Source organism: Felis catus, chromosome B4 (genome assembly GCF_018350175.1).
Source record: "Felis catus isolate Fca126 chromosome B4, F.catus_Fca126_mat1.0, whole genome shotgun sequence".
In the NCBI taxonomy this organism is placed as follows: Eukaryota; Metazoa; Chordata; class Mammalia; order Carnivora; family Felidae; genus Felis; species Felis catus.
In genome coordinates, this window is record NC_058374.1 from 32306113 (window position 1) to 32327749 (window position 21637).

At 36.4% G+C, this 21637-nt stretch overlaps 1 protein-coding gene across 24 annotated transcripts in view; it reads left to right on the forward strand.

The window, feature by feature from the left end:
- CREM (cAMP responsive element modulator) overlaps positions 1–21637 on the forward strand; it is a 73567-nt gene that overhangs the window by 34732 nt on the left and 17198 nt on the right. For 7 of the 24 annotated variants that reach the window (XM_023256530.2, XM_023256531.2, XM_023256533.2 and 4 more), the window contains 4 exons: positions 2996–3142; positions 6988–7085; positions 7442–7584; positions 16832–17020. In XM_023256530.2, coding sequence (XP_023112298.1) covers positions 2996–3142; positions 6988–7085; positions 7442–7584; positions 16832–17020 — 577 coding nt within the window. Of the gene's footprint in view, positions 1–2054; positions 2838–2995; positions 3143–6987; positions 7086–7441; positions 7585–16831; positions 17021–21637 lie in introns of those variants that run through there. The other 17 variants (XM_023256537.2, XM_023256539.2, XM_023256536.2 and 14 more) reach the window with 5 other exon arrangements.

Below are 21637 nucleotides of genomic sequence, written 5' to 3' on the forward strand. Positions count from 1 at the left end.
ATACCAGTTTCACTTAAAAATACCCTGGTGAAGCAATAAATATTACCCATTGTATCAAACCTTGACCCTTGAGTACATGTTATTTTAATATTCTGTGTTACGAAATCGGTATGTTTACTGAAAGCATTTCTGTGTAGTAAAAACTGACGGTGTTCTTGAAGAAAAACACTTGAGTAATTGAGTGGCGAGATGAACTAGCTGGGTTTTTTTCCCATAGGACATCAGTTTTCTTAAAAGAATGGCCAATAGCCAAACTATGCTATTCAAACTTGAGCATTTGGAAAACGTTTTCTTAAAAGCAAATGAAGTAAGCTTGTCACTTCAAGGAAAACAGTTGACAGTGTTTATTGTCAATGAAAAAATTTAAGCTTTTTAAGCAGTTTGAATTTTGGAAGTCCTGCATCTACCATTGTGAACTTGATAGTTTTTCAGTATTTATAGTATTCTGATGAGATTGATGTTGATTTTAATGAATGAGATTTTCTGATAAAGTATCATGAAATGTGGCCGCATTTGGGAGATCTGCTTAACTGAGTGAGCCAATATTTTCCAGATAACTACTGCATGGTGTTACAGAATCATGCATGGGATCCATTCAAAGTATAAGACTGGTCAGTGGATGTAACTGATATGGTTCCAGATTCCACATTGCAACTAATCTTTATGTGAAGCAACCACCTGTTGAGTTTTGGTGTAGTAACAAAGAACACTATCCACATATTTTGAAAAAGCTATTATATTACTCTTCCTTTTCCAATGATATGTCTGTGAGGTCCAAATTTTCTTCAGGTATTGACTAAAATAACATATTGCAACAGATTCAGTGCAGAAGTAGGTATGAGAATTTAGCTGATTTAAATTAAACCAGACATTAAAAGAATTTATAAAAAAGTAAAGCATTGATACTCTTGTCACTAATATTTTGTTTTGGAAATGTAATTATTTTTAATAAAATGCTATTTATGTTAGCATGTAATGGAATTGTTATTTTTAAAATGTAAAAATGTTTCAGTTTTCATTTCTAATATGATAAATATCAATGCACATAACCAATGGTATGCTGGAGCTGACTTGTGAGAGCCAATTATGTGCATCTTTTTCCAACTTTATGTTCAGTGTCATCCATTGGTAACTTGAAATCTGCCACAGTAGGAGTTTTTACATTATGGAAATCAGCAAACCTTTCAAATCAAGGTTCTCCTTTCCCAAAAACTGATTGACAAATGTTGACAGCACCCTACTGGATATAAATCACATAAACAAAAGCTTTTTGAGTCATCAGTAATTTTTAAGAGTATAAAGGTGTCCTGAGAGACTAAAAAGTTTGAGAATTATTTGTGTGGTGAAAAGAATACCTTTTGGTAATTGGCCCACAAAGGGGTGGATGCCCTTTTGTTATTCACACAGCTTTGTCTTTTGTGCTAGTTTGTCATTTGTAAAACAAATCCTCCCCCCCTTTTTTTTTAGCTTCTAGTTATTAAATTTATCGATTCTATTATGGCATGATCTTTTTCTTTCCCCAAAAATCTAACATAGGCAATAATACTGCAGGGGCAGGTGGGCTGAATTTGCTCTGTGGGCTACATTTTGGGTGTCTCTGCCCTGTTCTGTTGGTTATGCAAGCGCATATCAGGGCCTGGCTCAAGTTGTGGCTTCTACACAAAGCCTCTACTTACTGTTCAGGCCCATGCTGATCTTTCTATTCTGTACTCCTTGATTTTCATGACCTGTACAATGGAGCAATTAGTTCTATACTGTTTGGCATGCTATTGTTTCTTAGGTGTTAGTTTTGTCAATTCTACTTTATACCCTAGTGCACCCAGTACAATGCTCACCACATAGGTTCTCTTGCATGGATGAACGATTTTTACTTCCAGGTTACCGAAGAAGTTTGCTTTCTAAGGAAATGATCTTGTAAATAAATCTTATTATTTGTTATAAACCCAGTTTTTAGTAATTGCTTTAAAGTATAAGTAGATTGGAAAGTAGATTGGTGTTTCTTAATGTGAGGCACTACACAGAGACTTCCTTCAAAGTTTGTTTTAGATCTTGTGGTTCTACTACCATTCATGATAGAAGCTGGTAGCTTATTTCACTTATTTCATATCCAAAGTCTTTGGTTCATGAGTAGGTTATAATGAGTAGTGAAACAGTAAAAGGAGGCAAAGTTTCTAAGATTATATTGGCCTATAGGATTGGGTTGTTTACTCAGTAGGAAACTTAGCAGGTTTTAAATCCAGGGGAGTGGAGGTATTGTGTTTTGCTGGTACAGGTCTCTGTTGAAAGCACTCAGGGGTGCTGGGAGATGGCTGTACTCTGTGCAAGCTGAATGATGGTTCTGGCCCTCTTCTCTAGATGCTCGAGCTAGCAGGGAGGGAATCTGTAAGAGGGCCATACCAGCTCCAAGGCATGTACTTTCTCTGGATCACACACACTAAGGGCATGAGGGGTCTTGGAATTCCTCTGGCCTGTGCCTTTTTTGTGATTATGGGGGGATAACAGTAACTGATTTCCATTAGCATAGAGACAAGGCATTAACTTGCATCTGGAGTAATACTAGTATGTGGCAAAAGTTTCATTTATTAAAAAATAATTCACCGCATTTAAGTTCTGTCTCTAGTTTCTCTTAGGAAGTTAGGTAGTTTATACTCTGGCCAAAATAAGGATTCACTGTTGGTAGTCTTGAGGTTGTAGTGAGGTAGTTTAACTGCTTTAGAACTTTGCGCTTGGAACATTCTTCGCCAGCGAATCATGGGAACTGAAAGTGAGGAGCATGGGTTCTTTAATATCTATCACATCAGAGAATGACTGTTCAGCACAGTAACCGCCTCCTAATGGTAAGTACCCCAGCACGCTCATCGTTTCTTAGAAGCAGAAGAAAGAAAGGAAGAATTGGCCAGTCCTAATAGTGATTGGTATTTCTTTAAAAAAAAACAAAAACAAAAAGAACAGAAAATGATCCAGCCTTAATCCTCAATGATGATCGTTTTTGCAGGTTTCTGTAGCTGGATCAGGCACCGGAAGAGGCTCCCCAGCTGTAACTCTAGTGCAGTTACCTTCGGGCCAAACTGTGCATGTCCAGGGAGTAATTCAGACACCACAGCCATCGGTTATTCAGTCACCACAAATACAAACTGTTCAGGTTAGCTTCCTTCCTGGATGATTGGTCTTTGACTTTCTTCAGTTTTTTGGGTTTTTTTTTTTTCCCTTTTACGAATTCATTTACCATCTTTTTTTTTCTTTGTGTAGCTTTTATGCTCAAATCTTTTTATTAGAAGTTTGGAGGAATTTCCCTTTCCTATGTGGAGTGTGTTGTGCCCTGTGAGATACATAGATTTGACCAAAGATTTGCAGTTTGGTTGTTAGCTCTCAATTTGCAGAATGAGTAATTGTCAGATGAGTAATTCTTTGAGTTGTTGCTCTGTACTCAAGCACAGATTTATTTGGCAAAGCTCTCCAGGGGTGCTTAAAAATATTTTGAGGATTCTTTGGCAAAGATGTCTGATAAACACAGTAAAGATTATAGTATTGGCTGTTTTCATGAATACTCACATTAGTAGGTAGGTGGAAATTTAAGTTTATCTTTAATATGTGTAATTTGTAGGAAACATAGGATATTATTGTCACCTTGGTGTTAGACTTCTACATCACGAACCCCTCTCAGATGAAACCTTGGTTTTTGTAGACAGGATTATTGTGGTTATGATCTGGAGATCTATTTTATTATTTATTATTATCAAAGTTGGTCACGAATCCTTAACACTTCTTGAAACTAAAACATTTTTTGCATCAATAGATATAAATTAAGTATGCATTTTTTAAAGTTTTTATTTAAAAAAATGTTTTTAATGTTTATTTTTTAGAGAGATAATGTGAATGGGGGAGGGGCAGAGAGAGAGGGAGACACAGAATTTGAAGCAGGCTCCAGGCTCTGAGCTGTCAGCACAGAGTCCGATTAGGGGCTCGAACTCACAAACCATGAGGTTACGACCTGAACCAAAGTTGGATGCTCAAATGACTGAGCCACCCAGGTGCCCCAAGTTTTTATTTTAATTGCAGTTAACAGTGTAATTTTAGTTTTAGATGTACAATATAGTGATCTGACACTTCCATATATCACCTGATGTTTATCATAAGCACACTCCTTAATCCCCTCTAGCTATTTCACTCATCCCCCCACTCCCCCTCTCCTCTGGTAACCAACATCAGTGTGTCCTCTGAGTCTGTTTCTTAGTTTCTCTCTCTCTCTCTTTTTTTCCCTTTGCTTGTTTTGTTTCTTAAATTCTGCATATGAATGAAATTATATGGTCTTTCAAATCAATCATTTGTTTTTCTCTGACTCACTTATTTTGCTTTCCATTATACTCTCTAGCTCCATCCACATTGTTATATATGGCAAGATTTCATTCTTTTTTATGGTTAAGTAATATTCCATTATATATATATATATATATATAATATATATATATATATATGTATATTATATATATATATATTTATCCATTCATCAGTTAATAGACATTTGGGCTGCTTCCATAATTTGGGTATTGTAAATAATGCTACATAGGAGTACATGTATCCCTTTGAATTAGTGTTTTTGTATTCTTTGGGTAAATATCCAATAGTGCAATTGCTGGATTATAGGGTTTTTAACTTTTTGAGGAACCTCCATACTGTCTTCCACAGTGGCTGCATCAGTTTGTATTCTTACTAACAGCACATGAGGGTTCCTTTTTTTCCACATCCTCACCAAGAAGGATGTTGATGTTTCTTGTGTTGTTGATTTCAGCCATTCTGATAATTGTGAGTAAATTGCATTTTTAATTTAATTTTTTAATTTTTTTAATGTTTATTTTTTTTTTGAGAGAGAGAGAGAGCACGCACACATGAGTGGGGGAGGGGAAGAGAGAGAGGGAGACACAGAATCTGAACCAGGCTCCAGGCTTGGAGCTGTCAGCACAGAGCCTGACAAAGGGCTCAAACCCATGAACCATGAAATCATGACCTGAGCTGAAGTTGGACACTTAACTGACTGAGCCACCCAGGCACCTCAAGTATACATTTTTTAAAAGCATACTTTCTTGGTTATTGAATTTATTTCTGTTCCTTTTTTACTTCAGTAATTATCCTTTAAATGTTGAAATTTACTTGAACATAGTTGATGACAGAAAGATCTTGAGGAAAACATAGATATGCATACTTAATCTCGTCCCTTGCATATTTGAATACAGCTTATTGCAGAATAATGAAACAGTTTGCAAAATTATATTTGAAGTAATAAATCCACATTCATTAAAAGCTTAGCTATTTTTCCTACACAGGTATCTTTTCAAAAGAGTAAGAGTCATTCTTAGCAGTCTTTTTTTTGTTCTTTTCCATAATGACTCTTGATTCCAAGACTTTCTGAATCTTTCTGACTGTAATTATAAAACAAGAAAGTCTTTCCACTCTCCTTTTTGAATTATGACTTCTGTTGGGGTGCAGGTATTTCCACTCTAGTTTTAACTTGGCTGCTGTTGGAAGAAAGTATTACCTTATATTCAGTAAGCTTTTTTGGATTTTGTTATGTGGATGATTTAATTGTCTTGGTAGAGGTAAGTGCCAGTGGATCTTGTCTTAGAATTCCTACTTGTTGAACAGTGGTCAAGTCACTTAATGTCTGTACATGAACTTCGGCTTCACCTTTCTAAAATGGTTAAAATAGTATCCTACCTCACATAAGGTAGGTTAGTTATAATTATATGAGAGATGTGTGAAAGCCCAGTATAATGTGGTAAATGTTTGGTGGTGATACATGATTGTTATTGCAACAACATTTTTTCTAAGTTCTATTGGTATGTGTGCTTATGTGTGGAGTGCCTATGACCAGAGATGTATAACATTGTATGTGTAGGTGAACATAGATGTACATCAGCGTGCCTTGGGAAGTATATATTCCTGCTCATATTGTTGACATGTTAATAAGTTCTTTTGATTTTGCCCAAATCAAATTTTCATATAATTATAACAATAAGGAAAGTGAGTTTTATAAACTCAGAACTACCCTATGCCCTGAATTATAATGGCTAAATATATTGAGAACTGTCATGTTGTAGAGATTCATTATTTTAGTTTTCACCCTTTCCTTATAATCATGTTATTATCATGTGACTTGAAAAATGAAACCTTACTTAAAACTCTGACCTTTCTTTTAAGGAGAAATTCCTTATTTTGACTTTCAGGAGTTACCACCATCAAGCCCCAACCTTCTTGATATATAAATCCTAACTTTAATCAGGCTTCTTTATTTTTTTTAGTATTTCTTTTTTTTTAATGTTTATTTACTCTGAGAGAGAGAGAGAGCTAGTGAGCAGGGGAGGTGCAGAGAGAGACAGAATTCCACTCAGGCCCCACACTGTCAGTGAAGAGCTCAATGCAGGGCTTGAACCCATGAACTGTGAGATTATGACCTGACCTGAATGAAACCAAGAGTCGGACGCTCAACCAATTGAGCCGCTCAGGCGCCCCTTTTCTTTTTTATTTGCTTCTTTGAACCTATCTAATGTCTAACTTGAAGACCTCGCTCAAGTCAGCTGTGGTATTGTGAAGAGGGCAGTGAGGTAGAGATGCTTTATTTTGCCTCTCAATCCCCCGCTGGATTTGTAAGAGTATGTTCAAGGTTGAGATCTTAGATCTTATGTATCTTATATTTAGTCCTTTCCTGTGAAGCCTCACCTGCCATTCCAACGACTTTCATTTGCATTTCTGTACTATTTATTATCTGTCCCATTCCTTTCCACACATACCTGCTCTACAATTGAAATGTGTATGTCTGTGCTCCTTTTCCTAATGTCAGGTGTGAGCTGCTTTAGTGTAGGTTCTGTGTGTTCTGTTGCTGGATGCTTTGCCAGCAGCTGGTTTAGTACTGCACACACAGACCCTTCACCATTTTTTGATTGAAGGAGGTCATATATTTTATGATGCATTTCAGAAACTTTTGTATTATAGGTAGCAACAATTGCAGAGACAGATGAGTCTGCAGATTCAGAAGGTGTAATTGATTCTCATAAACGTAGAGAAATCCTTTCACGAAGACCCTCTTATAGGTAAGTCTCCTACTGTAATGATACTTAAAACAAATTTTTTTTTAATGTTTATTTTAGAGAGAGAGTGCAAGCAGGGGAGGGGCGGAGAGAGAGGGAGACATAGAATCAAAGCAGGCTCCAGGCTCTGAGCTGTCAGCACAGAGTCCGATGTGGGGCTCAAACCCACAAACCGCGAGATCATGGCCTGAACTGAAGTCGGACGTTCAACCGACTGAGCCACTCAGGCGCCCCTGTAATGATACTTTTTCCAAAAAAGGAGAATAATTTTATATCAAAGCAGTTAGTCCATTATAGCTTTTTTGTTTTAAATCTCATTCAAATATCTTAATTATTTCTGTTGTTTAATTATGTTTTAGAAAAATACTGAATGAACTTTCCTCTGATGTGCCTGGTGTTCCCAAGATTGAAGAAGAAAAATCAGAGGAAGAAGGAACGCCACCTAACATCGCTACCATGGCAGTACCGACTAGCATATATCAGACTAGCACGGGGCAATACAGTATGTATGCTGCATTCGATATGGTACAGTGCTAGCTTTAAGTCTTCTCTAGTTACATTGAAGCAACTTGGGTTCAGCATTAAACTGTTCCATTTTAAAATGCATCATAATATCCAAACTATGTATCATAGAATGAAAAGTAAATGTTAAAGAAGTAAGAGATTTGTACTGACAGCTGTCGTATACTTTTGAAAAGTCAAAATTTTTTGACTGAATATAGAAGAAAACTTTTGGGTGAAAATAAAGGGAGGGTTTGCCTATTTATAAATATGTTTATATTCATGTCTAGTAAAAGTCTAAAACTTACCTGTTTTTTGTTGTCTTTATAAGATGCATGTGAACATAAGCTATAAATGTCTGTATTTCATTCTTGTTGGCTTTTGTTACCAACAATTAAATATTATGCTTCCTAATCTAAAAGAGGTACATAATGTTTTCTAAATTATGTTTTAAATGTAATGATGTTTTCACTACTCTTTGTTAATTTGTGCTGCAGCTTTTTCTAGAAGAGAATGGAAAAATGATTTATTTTTAAAAACTGCAGCCATTGGACAGATCATTTTATTTGAAATTTTAAACATCAAAAGCTGTAAATAAACAGATACATTCACATTTAGTCTTGTGCATTTTAATGGGCTGTTAATTCTGTGCTTTTTGCTCTAATTAAAGCACTAATTTTTTCCCAAATCAAGTACATTTGATATACATAAAAATGCTTTAGTAAAAAAACAAGAGCTAGGAAGAGAAGAAAAAAGGGGGAAGAAAAGCCAGAAAAAGGACAGAAAAAAAAACCATCTTTAAAAAAAGCTGCTTAGGTAATGGAATATGTGTGGTAATAAGTACTATGTTGGTTTAAATATGATGGTAAGATTTTACATATGTCTTCTGTTTTCCCTTTAAAAAAAAGTAATACCTAGAAAAATTCTCAAATCTTAAGATGTGGCTATTAAACTATAATCCTTAATATGTGAACAGATCTTATGTAGTCACTAGTTTTTTTAGAGGTTTTTCTTTTGGTGGTGGCAGATTTGCAATATTAAACTAAATCTCCCTTGGTAATTGTGGTTCTTCAGGTAGCTCGTACCATGATACCTAGCAGAATTGGGGTATAATTTGTCCACAGCCTCTATAGGGTGCTGAGTGGACATGTCCAAAGTCAATGTTAGGAAAAGGAAACTCCCCACTGTCTCTGTAAAGAGTCACACCTTGAGGTTTTAACTGTTATTTTTCTTGTATTACTTCTCTGATTTAAATGCCTTTTTGTCTGGCCCAGTGGGAACATATGGTGGGAGTTTTAGAACTGTAAGTCAGAATTTGCCAACTGGTATGCCTCTGCAGTGTAGCACACAGGTACGGGAGTGTGAGCGCCTCATGCCTCCATCCCCAAGCGTGGCCCACCAGGAGCTGCTGGAGACTCCTGGCCATTCAGATCTGGCCTTGAGCAGTGGGCTGTGTACATACCATCAGTTTCTATTTGTGATGTGGTAGGAAAAAGGTTGGAAATTACTGATAAAAATAATGCTAAGACATCTTAAAGTTTGGGGAACGATCTAAGATGCTGTCACCTTAAATATTTCCTGGCATTTCCCAGTGCTGCTTCAGAGTTTATAGAAGTGGTGATCTCTTTACAAGTGATACAGAGGGGGGTGCTGTAGTTTATTTTGCCTAGTTTATTAGCTGAAAATCTGAAATTGTGAAAACATTGGGGTGAGAGAATTTTGAGGCTACAGATGATGTGCAGGAGGCACTGGGTCCTGCCATTCACTAACTGGATCAGAGAGAGAAGTTTTATTTTCCCATCTCAGGGTCTTTGAATTGGGAATAATACAAAATTGCCAAACTCTGGGCAAAAGGAAATAACAGGTAAAAGTGGGAGAAAGCCAGACATGCTACTTTTGACACAAAACAGAGCTGTAAGGTAGCTATGGCAGTGTCTCCTACATGGTCATTAAACTTTTCCCTCCAGCTAACAACAGAGCCTTTATTTCTTGTGCTCTGAGTGTGTGTGCCTGCAGCAGGGGCTTTGTATGAAACGTCAGTGTGGGTGTGGGGTGGTCAAGTCAGGAGAATAGCAAGTCAAAAGTTTAGAAGTCGGATGTTTATCTGTTTGCCACGTTACAAGTCATGGACTGTCTGTTATTGAGGTTTCTTTAATTTGGACCCATACACTAGATCCTGGTAGTTATCTTAACTAAAAGCTGTGGTGGTTCTGTATGTGCTGTCTGCAGGTAAAAATTACCAGTTTTATTGGTTCATGAAAAGACAGCTTTACCTGCTGTCTGCAGGTAAAAATTACCGGTTTTATTGGTTCATGAAAAGTGACACTAACTTTGTTAAAAATGCATCTGTTAGACACTTAGCGACACTTGCTCAGGTTTATAATTGTTTCTTCTGAAAGGTGAATACTAACATTTAAAGTTTTTAGAAGACATTTACTTTAATTGGAGGCTAAATGTATATTTACATATAGACAAGATCCATTTTCATTAATCGTATTTCTTAGTAGGAATAACTTAACAGATATTAATGCTTTCATGTTGTTCCTGGATATCTAGAAATAGAAACAATTACTGGTTTTTAGACTAGAGGAGTTTATTTTACTAGAATTTTTGGAGATTCTTCTGGGTATCTGTTTTCAAGACCCTTTTATAAGGTTTTACTGTAAAATGTGTTTTTTTTAGGTTTAATTCTTGCTTCAACTTTTATTCGTGGATGACTTTCCCCCAAACTTTGTTTATTTTTTCAAAGATTATCATTTTTTTAAATGCTTATATATTTTGAGAGAGAGAGAGAGAGAGAGAGCAGGCACATGAGCAGGGGAGAGGCAGAGAGAAAGAGAGAAAAAGAGAAAATCTTAAGCAGGCTCCATACCCAGTGTGGGGCCCGACATGGGGCTTTATCCCACGACCCTGGGATCATGACCTAAACTGAAATCAAGAGTTGGTCGCTTAACCAACTGAACCACCCAGGCTCCCTCAAAGATTATTATTTTAGATTGCTTATTTTTAATTTGGTATAATGAGGTAGTTGGGGTTAAAAACAAAAAGAAATAAACTAAAGGACTTTGTGTGTCAAAGTTGAAGAAATAAAATATAAATGAGTGTACTCAGGCTTTCCCATATATAATCAGTTATATTTTTAATAATTGAAAGTTAGCTATATGACAGAAGTAGGCCTTACTGTTTCAACTTATTTTTTTAATCACAGAAACTAAGAAGTGAAAGTTAGAATAGGCTACTCCCAGGGAGTAGTAAAAATAACTAAATAGGCAGGGATTCATTATTGCAACACCATGTAAAAGAGCTACACTTGCAAAATCTTTACTGGAAGTACAGATCTTAGTGATAGGTTTGTTGTATGCCAATTAAGTCATTCTGGCCAAAGAAAATCTTGTATGTCTCAAGAGAATATTTCTGAAAGATAGCAGTTCAGATAATCTCAGAATCAGCAAAGAATGTTACTTGTGCCTAAGACATTTAAGATCTGCATTAAATGAGAGTCATACACGTATATTGAGTAAAAGCAACTAAAGACATTTAAGTTTGCAGTTTCTTAATTCATTAAATTTTCTCTAATGAAAAAGGTTTTTTTTTGTTTGTTTTGGGTTTTTGTTTTCTAATCCCTTACTCTGCTATACCTGACCTCTTCTCTTACCAATTAAGGACTATCACCCAAGATTTTTTTTTTTTTCCTAAATGTCCCTTGTCTCCGCTTGCTCCTACTCTATTTTATGACGAACCTTATTAAAATGTGTCTGTATTAACTCATCCTTACTGGAATTCTTACACATTAAAGGTAAGTGGCTCAGTCCAAAATCCATCATAAAAAGAGATCTATGTGAACTTTTTGGGCTGCTTAAAAGAATTTAGAATTCTCAGGAGACCTCTCCTGTGAGTAAACACCAATTCCATTCCCTCATAAAAGGAATTTGCATGATAGATGCATACATTCTAAAGTAAATGCAGTTGCATTTATAATTCTTAGTAGTGACTTTGCTTAAATTCTCCCAAGATAGCTTTCAAAGCAAACATGGGAGGTATCTGCTTAATGTAAATCTGACTTTTTAATCTTGGTGTTGCTATTGTTATAGCATGAGGCTGTTTTGGTCTTTCTTTAGCTGTATGCACCTCTTGGCTTTCAAGGCACAAGTACTCACAGGTTCTGTTCTATGCTCACTTTTTATTTATTTATTTATTTAAAAAATTTTTTTAAATGTTTTATTATTTATTTTTGAGACAGAGAGAGACAGAGCACGAATGGGGGAGGGTCAGAGAGAGAGGGAGACACAGAATCTGAAGCAGGCTCCAGGCTCCGAGCTGTCAGCACAGAGCCCGACGCGGGGCTCAACTCACAGACCATGAGATCATGACCTGAGCCGAAGTTGGACGCTCAACCGACTGAGCCACCCAGGCGCCCCATCACTTTTTAAATTTAAGTCAGAATTCACTGACTTAGGGTCTGCTGTTCTTTTTTAAAATTAATTCAGTGAAGTTTTATTTACATTTTTTTTTTTTTTTGCAATTTGGAATAAAGATGGTTTTAAGTTATAATTAAACATTTACATGTTTATGTGTTTGAATTGGCTCCTACATACAAGTTTAGGACTATAAAGATGTTAGTATCAAGTAGAAAGAAGTCAGATGAAATCTTAATTTTTTTTTTCAACGTTTATTTATTTTTGCGACAGAGAGAGACAGAGCATGAACGGGGGAGGGGCAGAGAGAGAGGGAGACACAGAATCGGAAACAGGCTCCAGGCTCTGAGCCATCAGCCCAGAGCCCGATGCGGGGCTCGAACTCACGGACCGCGAGATCGTGACCTGGCTGAAGTCGGACGCTTAACCGACTGCGCTACCCAGGCGCCCCTGAAATCTTAATTTAAGTAAATTTTATTCCTTCCTCTTTTGGTTATGAACTCTTTTTTTTTTTTTTTTTTTTTTTTTTTTTTAGTTTTCCACCCTTATTTATCTTTCTCTTCTTCATTTATTATGAAGACTTGAAAGTACTACTTTTTTAAATTAAAAATTATTTTTTTACCAAAATCCTCAAATTTTCATCCCACACATAATCTTTTCCTTACTCCTATGATATTAGTAGCTCTAGGGGAGGAGTGCTCAATGGCAATGAGTAGAAGTCACAGATTTATTAAATACAGGAAATTTAAAGAACTTAATGCCCAGACTAGTTGATATATCATACTGGTTACTGTGATGTATGGTAAGTTGGAGATGGGGAAACCATACTTGGCTTAATACAGACTTGAAACCAAATACCATGACTGTATAAGGATGTACACAGAGACATTTGTATAACCACTAAAACCACCTTAGTAGAGCAATATTTAGTGCATTAATGAATTACACTGTAGACATACTCTTCATGTAAGGTCAATGTGCTCAACATTCAACCTGTGTATAGAGTGAGCTACTTAATTATGGGGTATTGCTTACCTGAGACTTTAGGAGTAAAAAAAAAAAAAAGAAAAAGCTAACTCTCACAGCAACTAGGACAACTACCCTCTACCCACCATTACTACTACCAATAATATGCTAGCAGGCTTGAATCACTTAATAACAGACATTGAAGTAGAATTTAATTGATTATATAATCTAGCTGTTCAATTTTAATTCAGTTTAGATAATTTTATCAAACTAATGTTTGATGACTTAAAAGAGAAAAATCAGTATGCATATAATCTAAAATAAAAACACTTTTAATTATGCTTGAGTCCCAATCAGTCTTCGTGGACCAGTGTGAACTCTTCATTGTGATCAGCAGTGTGGCCACAGATATAAGCTTTTATGCCCCAGTTGCATGTGTCATTATAAGAACACATTAATAAAGCCTAGGTCCCCAAAGTAAAATTAGTAGGAAATACAAAGGTATTTTAACTTCATTAGTTACTAATGGCCTTCAGAGGGGCCTATCATTTTATTTAAAAATGATTAACCAGATGTATCTGGGATTTGCTTTGAAATACTCCAGACCAAAAACAGAAAAAAAAAAAGTTTGGAAATGATGGGCAGGGAAAATAGATGACACAAAATTCTTTGTACTTCTATGTTTGCTAGAAAATTTCCATAAGTTTTAAAAAAATAATTAGGTAGGGTCTCCTGGGTGGTTCAGTCAGTTGAGCGTCCAACTTTGGCTCAGGTCATTGTCTCGTGGCTTGTGGGTATGAGCCCTGCGTTGGGCTCTTGCTGACAGCTCAGAGCCTGGAGCCTGCTTCGGATTCTGTGTCTCCCTCTCCCTCTGCTTCTCCCCTGATTGTTCTCTGTCTCTGTCTGTCTCTCTCAAAAATAAATGCACATTAAAAAAAAATTTAAAAATAATTAAGTAAAACAAAAGGTGTGACTAAACTCAGTTAATTTCATCATAAATTTTCCTGCTATGTATCTTGATGTGTGTTTACTGAAAGCACATATTTTGCTATCTTTGAATATTTTGTAGCCTAAAAGTTTGCTCTTCAAATCTTGAATACACACACACACACACACACACACACACACACACACACACACACAAAATCTAATTCTAGTATCCTGAAGCATTGGAAAATCTTTTTAATTGTCAAATGAGAGGTAACAGTTTGAATGGGAAGATCTTCTGCCATTTGATAATGCCAAAATCAAGAGGGCCTTTGGTATAAAAAATAAAAGCCAGGTTAAAGTACACGACTTATCAGTAGAAATGTTCTCCCCTAGAGCTAGGTTGTATGCATATGTATGTTTAGCTTTATTTTCCACATCTAATTATATAATGACTTGACCAGAAAATAAGATGCTGAGAGGAACAAATTCTTGATATATCAACTTTTCACTGTGTGAAAGCAAAGAAGTTTTGATGGGAATTATGAGGAAACATTGAAAAAAATAAGAAAATATGGAAAGAAAAAAGTAAGAGTCTTTGTTATCTATTTCATGTTCTTACCCTCAGCAGCAACTACTCTCGCCTTAGATTTTTTTTTACAAAAGGCTAGTCCCAAAGCTTGCTAATTGCATTGGCATTGAAAATTTAGTTAGAACGTAAAGCCATACTTTATTGAATTCTAGATTCAGGAATGGCTCAGTTGTTTATGATACAGTTTGTCACGAAATGATAGCCATCATTCATCGTTAATACACTCAGCTTTGTGCTTCTCCCACACTGTGCATACACGGCCTGTGCCTCTTCTACTGACACTAAACTGTCAACTGAAAACACACATTCAAATATATGATAACATATGAAATTCATTCACATCCAGGCATGAAGATCTGAGGAAGCAATACCTCCTCTTTTTCTTACCTCTCTTTTAAGAAAGTAGGCATAGTTAGGTTTCTTCCAAACGCTTTTATTTATTATAAAGGGTGAACCCTGAGACCCTTGAAATCTTATTTTTAAAATGTGTTCAGAGGGGCACCTGGGTAACTCAGTCTGTTAAGCGTATGACGCTTGATTTCAGCTCAGGTCGTGATCTCACAGTTTTTTGGATTCAGCTCCATGTTGGGCTTTGCGCTGACTGTGTGAAGCCTGCTTGGGATTCTCTCTCCCTCTTTCTCTGCTTCTCTCCCCCACTTTCTCTCTCTCTTTCTCTCAAAAGTAAATAAACTTTAAAAAATAAAATGTGTACAGAACATAATGCTCTACATGAGCCAGATGAACAAAGGGCTATTACGTGAGTTTCTCAGCCTTAGTACTGTTGACATTCTATAACTGATTCTTCACTGTTTGTCAATCATATCCTAATGGTGGCCTGTCAAAGAACAAAAACACAGAGAATGCATCTTGCTGGAACCTTTTGAAAATATTAACCCATCTTTCTCTTAATTTAGGCCCTAGAACTAAAGATTTGTCGTTACTCTTTCCAGTAGTTCTGACAGGTTTATACAATCAGGTCTTCACCTAAATGGGCCTTTGCTTAGATCCTGGAAAAAAACGGTAGAGAATAAGTTGGAAATATTGACATACATTCCCCCACTACTGTAACATTCCTGTAAGGCATTTGCATTGATCTATAGGCCTTGTGTTATTCTGATGTATTGTTACCTTCATTGTAAATCTAGTGAGCTGATTTATATGTGATTTTTTTTTTTTTTGAAGGGTTCTACTTAATGTCTGGTACTTAAACTAAAACATAGGGGGGCGCCTGGGTGGCGCAGTCGGTTAAGCGTCCGACTTCAGCCAGGTCACGATCTCGCGGTCCGTGAGTTCGAGCCCCACGTCGGGCTCTGGGCTGATGGCTCAGAGCCTGGAGCCTGTTTCCGATTCTGTGTCTCCCTCTCTCTCTGCCCCTCCCCCGTTCATGCTCTGTCTCTCTCTGTCCCAAAAATAAATAAATGTTGAAAAAAAATTAAAAAAAAAAACCAAACATAGGGTCATACTATTTATGTTAAACTATACTGAAGTCTCGGATATTTTAACAGGAATTGAAATTGAATTAGCATTGAATTGAATTAGAGTAAAATTCAAAAAGAAAACATTTGATCCGTTCTTTGGAAACTTTTGGTTAATATGTTAACTTTTAAACATGGCTGGCAGGTCTCAGTGTTCAGAGGAAGTCTACCTCGTTATCTGCTGCTATGAGCTGCAGTTATTCAGGACATTTGGTAGACATAAATATTGTAGCACAAATTCTTTCAGTAGTTATTTTTTAAGATCCTTTCCAATGTAACATTTTATATTTCATATTTTATATTTCATCACATAGTCAAAATGGTAAAGGTTGCAGTTTTGTAGACTTAAGTTTTAAAACCAAAATATATAGTAATATAGGTTCCATTAAAAGCTACTTTCTTTTGATAGGTTAGAAAATAGTTAGCTGAATGAAGGTATAAATTCATTGTAGTTGTGATGCTCGATAGAATTGCACTGACCGTGTTTTAAATATTAGAAGAATGCTATTTATCTATAACTAAAAACATCTGGAAGAGTGGAGAAAATCAAGAAGCTGAACTTTCTCCCTGTCTGCATCTCCACTCTTCCTCTTAAATAATTTAGTTGGTTGGATACCATGGAGGAGGGAAACTCTGTGGGTTCTATGTATTTCAAATAATTCTGAATATAACATATCTTCAAGGGTTGATGAGATTTTTCAGAGTGTTTTCCCATGAAGAAGGACCTCCCTATCAATTCAGCATAGAGAAATAAGGGTAACTTGAGAATGAGGAGCATTGGTAATTAATATGCCCGCAGTATATTCTTCCAAAATGGGATTATTAAAAATGAATCTTGAAATTCTCTAATATTTCTTTTCTCTTTCTGTTAAGTTGCTATAGCCCAAGGTGGAACAATCCAGATTTCTAACCCAGGATCTGATGGTGTTCAGGGACTACAGGCATTAACAATGACAAATTCAGGAGCTCCTCCTCCAGGTGCTACAATTGTACAGTATGCAGCACAGTCAGCTGATGGCACACAGCAGTTCTTTGTCCCAGGCAGCCAGGTTGTTGTGCAAGGTACATTTTATTAATCTAATACATTTAGAATACACTGTATCACACCATTTAGTGGTGATTTTATACTTTTATGAAATATACAGGAGGCAGATTTGGGGTGGGGGGAGGCACTTTAAAAGGCTTGAAGAGGGAATATTTTAGTACGTTAAACAAGCTAAATTATATGATTTTTACTTTTTCGCGGGCTTTATTGGCTCTAAAGAAAGGTTCCAATCAGGGTAGCATGATGGGGAAAAAGGACTTGGACACATGAGAGAATTTTTTAATTAATTAAATATCCTTTCTCTGGGGGTTATAAATATTATACCTAATACATATTTTTATTACCTGGTCTATGAAGATTTAAGTATCCAGTGCATGGTGCACTGAATTGGGGGTTTTCCCCAGATGTTACACTCAAGTCTAAGTTCTAGACATCTCATTTCAAAACAAATGCTGATATTTGTTTCTCTAGACCATTCCAGGTATCCACTCTATTTCATATGGAAGTAGTGAAATAAAATAGTTGGGATGTAGCCCTAAGCTTTCAGGGTAACCTAAGATTTCAGTTAAATTCAAGTTATACATTGTTTTAATATCATTCATTTGTGCTCATAATAACTATAATGTGTTTAATACAACTTGCAAAAACGCTATATTTTAATTTAATAACTCTATTCCTCTTGGCACTTGCTTAGATGTTTGATGTAGCACTAATTTTAAGGGGGATAATATTCATTCTTTTGGTTTGAAAGTCTTGCAAATATGGAAAAAAAGCAGATTCTGACTGACGAGTCTCTTGATAATTAGCTTTACCCTTAGGTGTTTTGGAGGTTAATGTGGACTATAATAAAAGTATATGAGGAACTGAAGGAGTTCATTTATGGAGTAAAAAAATCCATAGTACTTCCCTAGTATTTTGTTTTCTTTACTTTGTAAAATCAAAATCATCTGTTTTATTTCCCCTGATTCCCATGAACCCTCTATGTCTAAATAAATAATCGTAAAAAGTCATCATTTCTTCTAATTTATCTTTTTTTATGTGGAAAATCTACTGTAAACCTGATATTTTAACATAAGGAGAGCTTTAAAAATGTTTTCTGTTTTGCATAGATCATACAATAATGAGTTTTGTGCTTTTGGGGTTTTATTGAAGGAATCTTCTCTTCTGTAAGCCAAAGACATTTTTCTATATTAGTTATATTAGCTTTATAGCTTTACCTTTCACATTTATGTCCTTAGTCCACCCCAGGTCCACTTCTGTATATGGTATTAGGTGGGAATTCACTGTCATTTTTCTCCACATATGGAGCCAGTTTTCTCCTACTAATGGTTTATCCTTTCCCCATTAACTTATGGGGCAATGTTAATTATATAGTAAGTTCTCATGTATTCTCAGATCTGTTTCGGAACTGTCTATTTTGTACTATTGGTCTCCTTTTCTGTATGCCAGTACCATACTGGTTTGTTCTCAAACAGAACAAGTTTCCCTTTTTTATCTTAAAAAAAAAATTCTATTAGTGCTGATTTAGCTTGTATGACCCATTATTCTTCCATATGCATTTAGAACAAATTTGAGTTTCTAAATAATGATACAATAATAAAACCAGCAATGAGGTTGCATTTAACTTATAGATTAATTTAGGGGAAACTGAAGTCTTTTTTCAAATTCAAATATAATTGACATATATCATTAGTTTCAACTGTACTGGTTTGACATTTGTTTAAAATACAGTAAGTGATTACAAGTAAGTCTAGTTAACATCCATCACCACAGTTACAAATTGCTTTTTTCTTGTGATGAGAACTGTTAAGATTTAGTCTCTTAGCAATTTTCAAATGGGCGACATAGTATTATTAACTGTAGTCACCATGCTGTACATTATATCCCCAGGACTTTTTTGTACCTTTTGATCCTCTTCACCCATTTTACACCCTTCCTGCCAGCACCTCCCTCCCCATCTCTGGCAGTCACCAGTCTGTTCTCTGTATCTGAGTTCTGGGTTTTTTTGTTGTTGTTGTTGAAGATTCCACTTGCAAGTACCATCATACAGTGTCTTTCCTTTGTCCGACTTCACCTAGGTTATTGCCTTCAAGTTCCACCCATGTTGTCACAGATAGCAAGATTTCCTTCTCTTATGTATAATAATAATCCAGTGTGTGTGTGTGTGTGTGTGTGTGTGTGTGTGTGTGTGTGTACACACACTACATTTTCTTTATCCACTCACCTATCAATGGACACTTAGGTTGCTTCCATATCTTGGCTATTGTAAATAATGCTGCAATGAACATGGGAGTGAATGTATCTTTTCCAGTTAGTGTTTTTGTTTTCTTTGGGTAAATACCCAGTAGTACAATTGCTGAATCATAGGGTAGTTCTATTTTTAACTTATTGAGGAACTTCCATACTGTTTTCTATAGTGCTGCACTGATTTACATTCCTACCAACAGCGTACAAGGGTGAGGGAGAACTGAGGTCTTCGTAATGTCAAACTGACCTATTCCAAAGCACAGAATGTCTCATTTATGTAGATCTTATTTTAACTTTAACAGTTGAAAATTTTCTGAATGGAAGTCTTCCATATTCTTTGTTAAGTTAGTTCCTAAATGCTTTATGGTTTTTGTTGCTAGTATGAATGATACATTCTTCAGTAGTTGCTGGTGTAGGTAAATATCACTAACTTTTTAAAAAGTTTTTTTTATTTATTAATCTTGCCAAACTGAAAATTACTTCTAGTAACGTGCATATTCTTTGTGAATCTATCTCTGATAGTATGTGAATGTTTATATCAAATACTAGTAAGATGTTTGTTTCTTCCCTTTCAGGCTTTATTCCTTTTGTTTTCTTTTTTGTCTTTTCCTTTTTTGCCCTTTCCTTTCCTTTTTCTCCCTTCTCTTTAAAATACTGGTGGGTAGGAGTTCCACTTCTATGTTCAATACAGGGTCAGTGGGCATTCTCATGTTCCTCTCTATCACCTTACATCCTGTCATTCCTTTGGAAGGTCACAGCAATTTGTGAGTTCTCAGACCTTTTCTAGATTGATCCCTCAGCAGTGTTTAACACGGTTGACTTCTGCTTCCTTCACTTTCCTGATACTGCATTCTTACCATTTTTTCTTCTCTTTCTTCTACATCTCTTTCAGTCTCCTTGGTTGGTCCAGTCTTCTGCTGCTCATCTCTTCAGTGTTAGTGGTGTTAGTCAAGATTGAATCCTGGGCCCTCTTTCATCTGACTTGAGCACTCTGCCTGACCATGGCTTCAGTTCAATGTGACCATGCCCCTGACTCCAGCTGGCTACTTAGTGGTTCCACACACATCTCTTGACTTTTTAAGGCCAAAACCACATCCATTTTCCCCACCCCAGTTCTCCTTTGGTTTACCCTATTTCAGCAATGAACTACTGCCCAGTCTGTTGCTTCAGGCTAGAAACCCGTGTGTCATCCCTTCTTCCTCCCAGCCAAACCACACATCTCTCCACCCCTCTCCACTCTGTCCTCATTCTACTTCCGGCTACCGTCCTCTCTGACCTGTCATTCCCTCTGCCAGGTGGCTGCCCTGAAGCTGGTAGTTGTGGAGTAGCTTCCTGATTTTCCTAATCATGCTAGAGGTGGCAGATCCCTTGTTGGCCCAGTTTTTTTGAGAATCGTTCCTGAAAGTTCAGGCTCCCTTTCTTCATCCCTCTCAGTAATTCTGGGAGCTACTAATAATCCTTAAAAACAAAAGTCTCTGCCTTCAACCTTTTCTTTTTTCCATTTTACTCTCACTTCTGCAGTTCAGAGTGGTATTTCTAAAATTCAAATCTAATCATGTCAGTCTCCTGTTCAGAATTCTTCAGTGATTGCCTGTTTCTTGTTAGACAAAGTCCAAAATCTTTAACACCCGAATTGCTGCTTGATCTAGGCCTTGCTTCCTTTACTAGACTTCTCCCTCTTGTAATGCAGCTGTGTGCTGGTTTTCTTTAATTTTCCGGGCTGTGCCATGCTCTCTCACCTTTCCAGGGCTTCACACTTAGCCATTGCCCTGACAGTAACACTTATGCCCATCATTTGCAGTATTTGGGCTTCATCTTAGACAGTATGTCCTCCAGGAAGCCTTGCCCGATCCTGCAGATCTGGTTCAGGTAACGTGCGGTCAGTTCCTACTGTACCTTCTTAGACTACGTGAGACATGCTTAGACAGTAACTTCTGTTTCGATAGGGATCCTTAGTACCTAGCACAGTCCCTGGCATATGATAAATGTTTAATAACTATTTATTAAATGAAAGTGAAATTCTCTTCTTCTGTGAAAATGTTATTAGTTCTATGTGCTGGTTAACTGAGTTTTTCTGGTCCATGGAATGTATTAAAACTTCACTAACAGCAGTAATCAACCAAACAGCGAACTTCCTTCTTTCCTTTCTTTCCTTCACCTTTTTTTATACTAATATTTATTGAACACCTAAGTGCCAATTTAAAGAAATTAGATTAAAATCAATTTGAAATTTCTGAAATTAGTAATAAAATTGACCAGTACCCTTGAACCCAAACCCTTAGGTAGGGCTGGAATGGAAAAGAGTCTGTCATGGAGCCTCTGATTGGGATCAATGTCCGGGTTGATCTCCAGACTTTCTTACTTAACTACATGTCTTCAGTTCATGT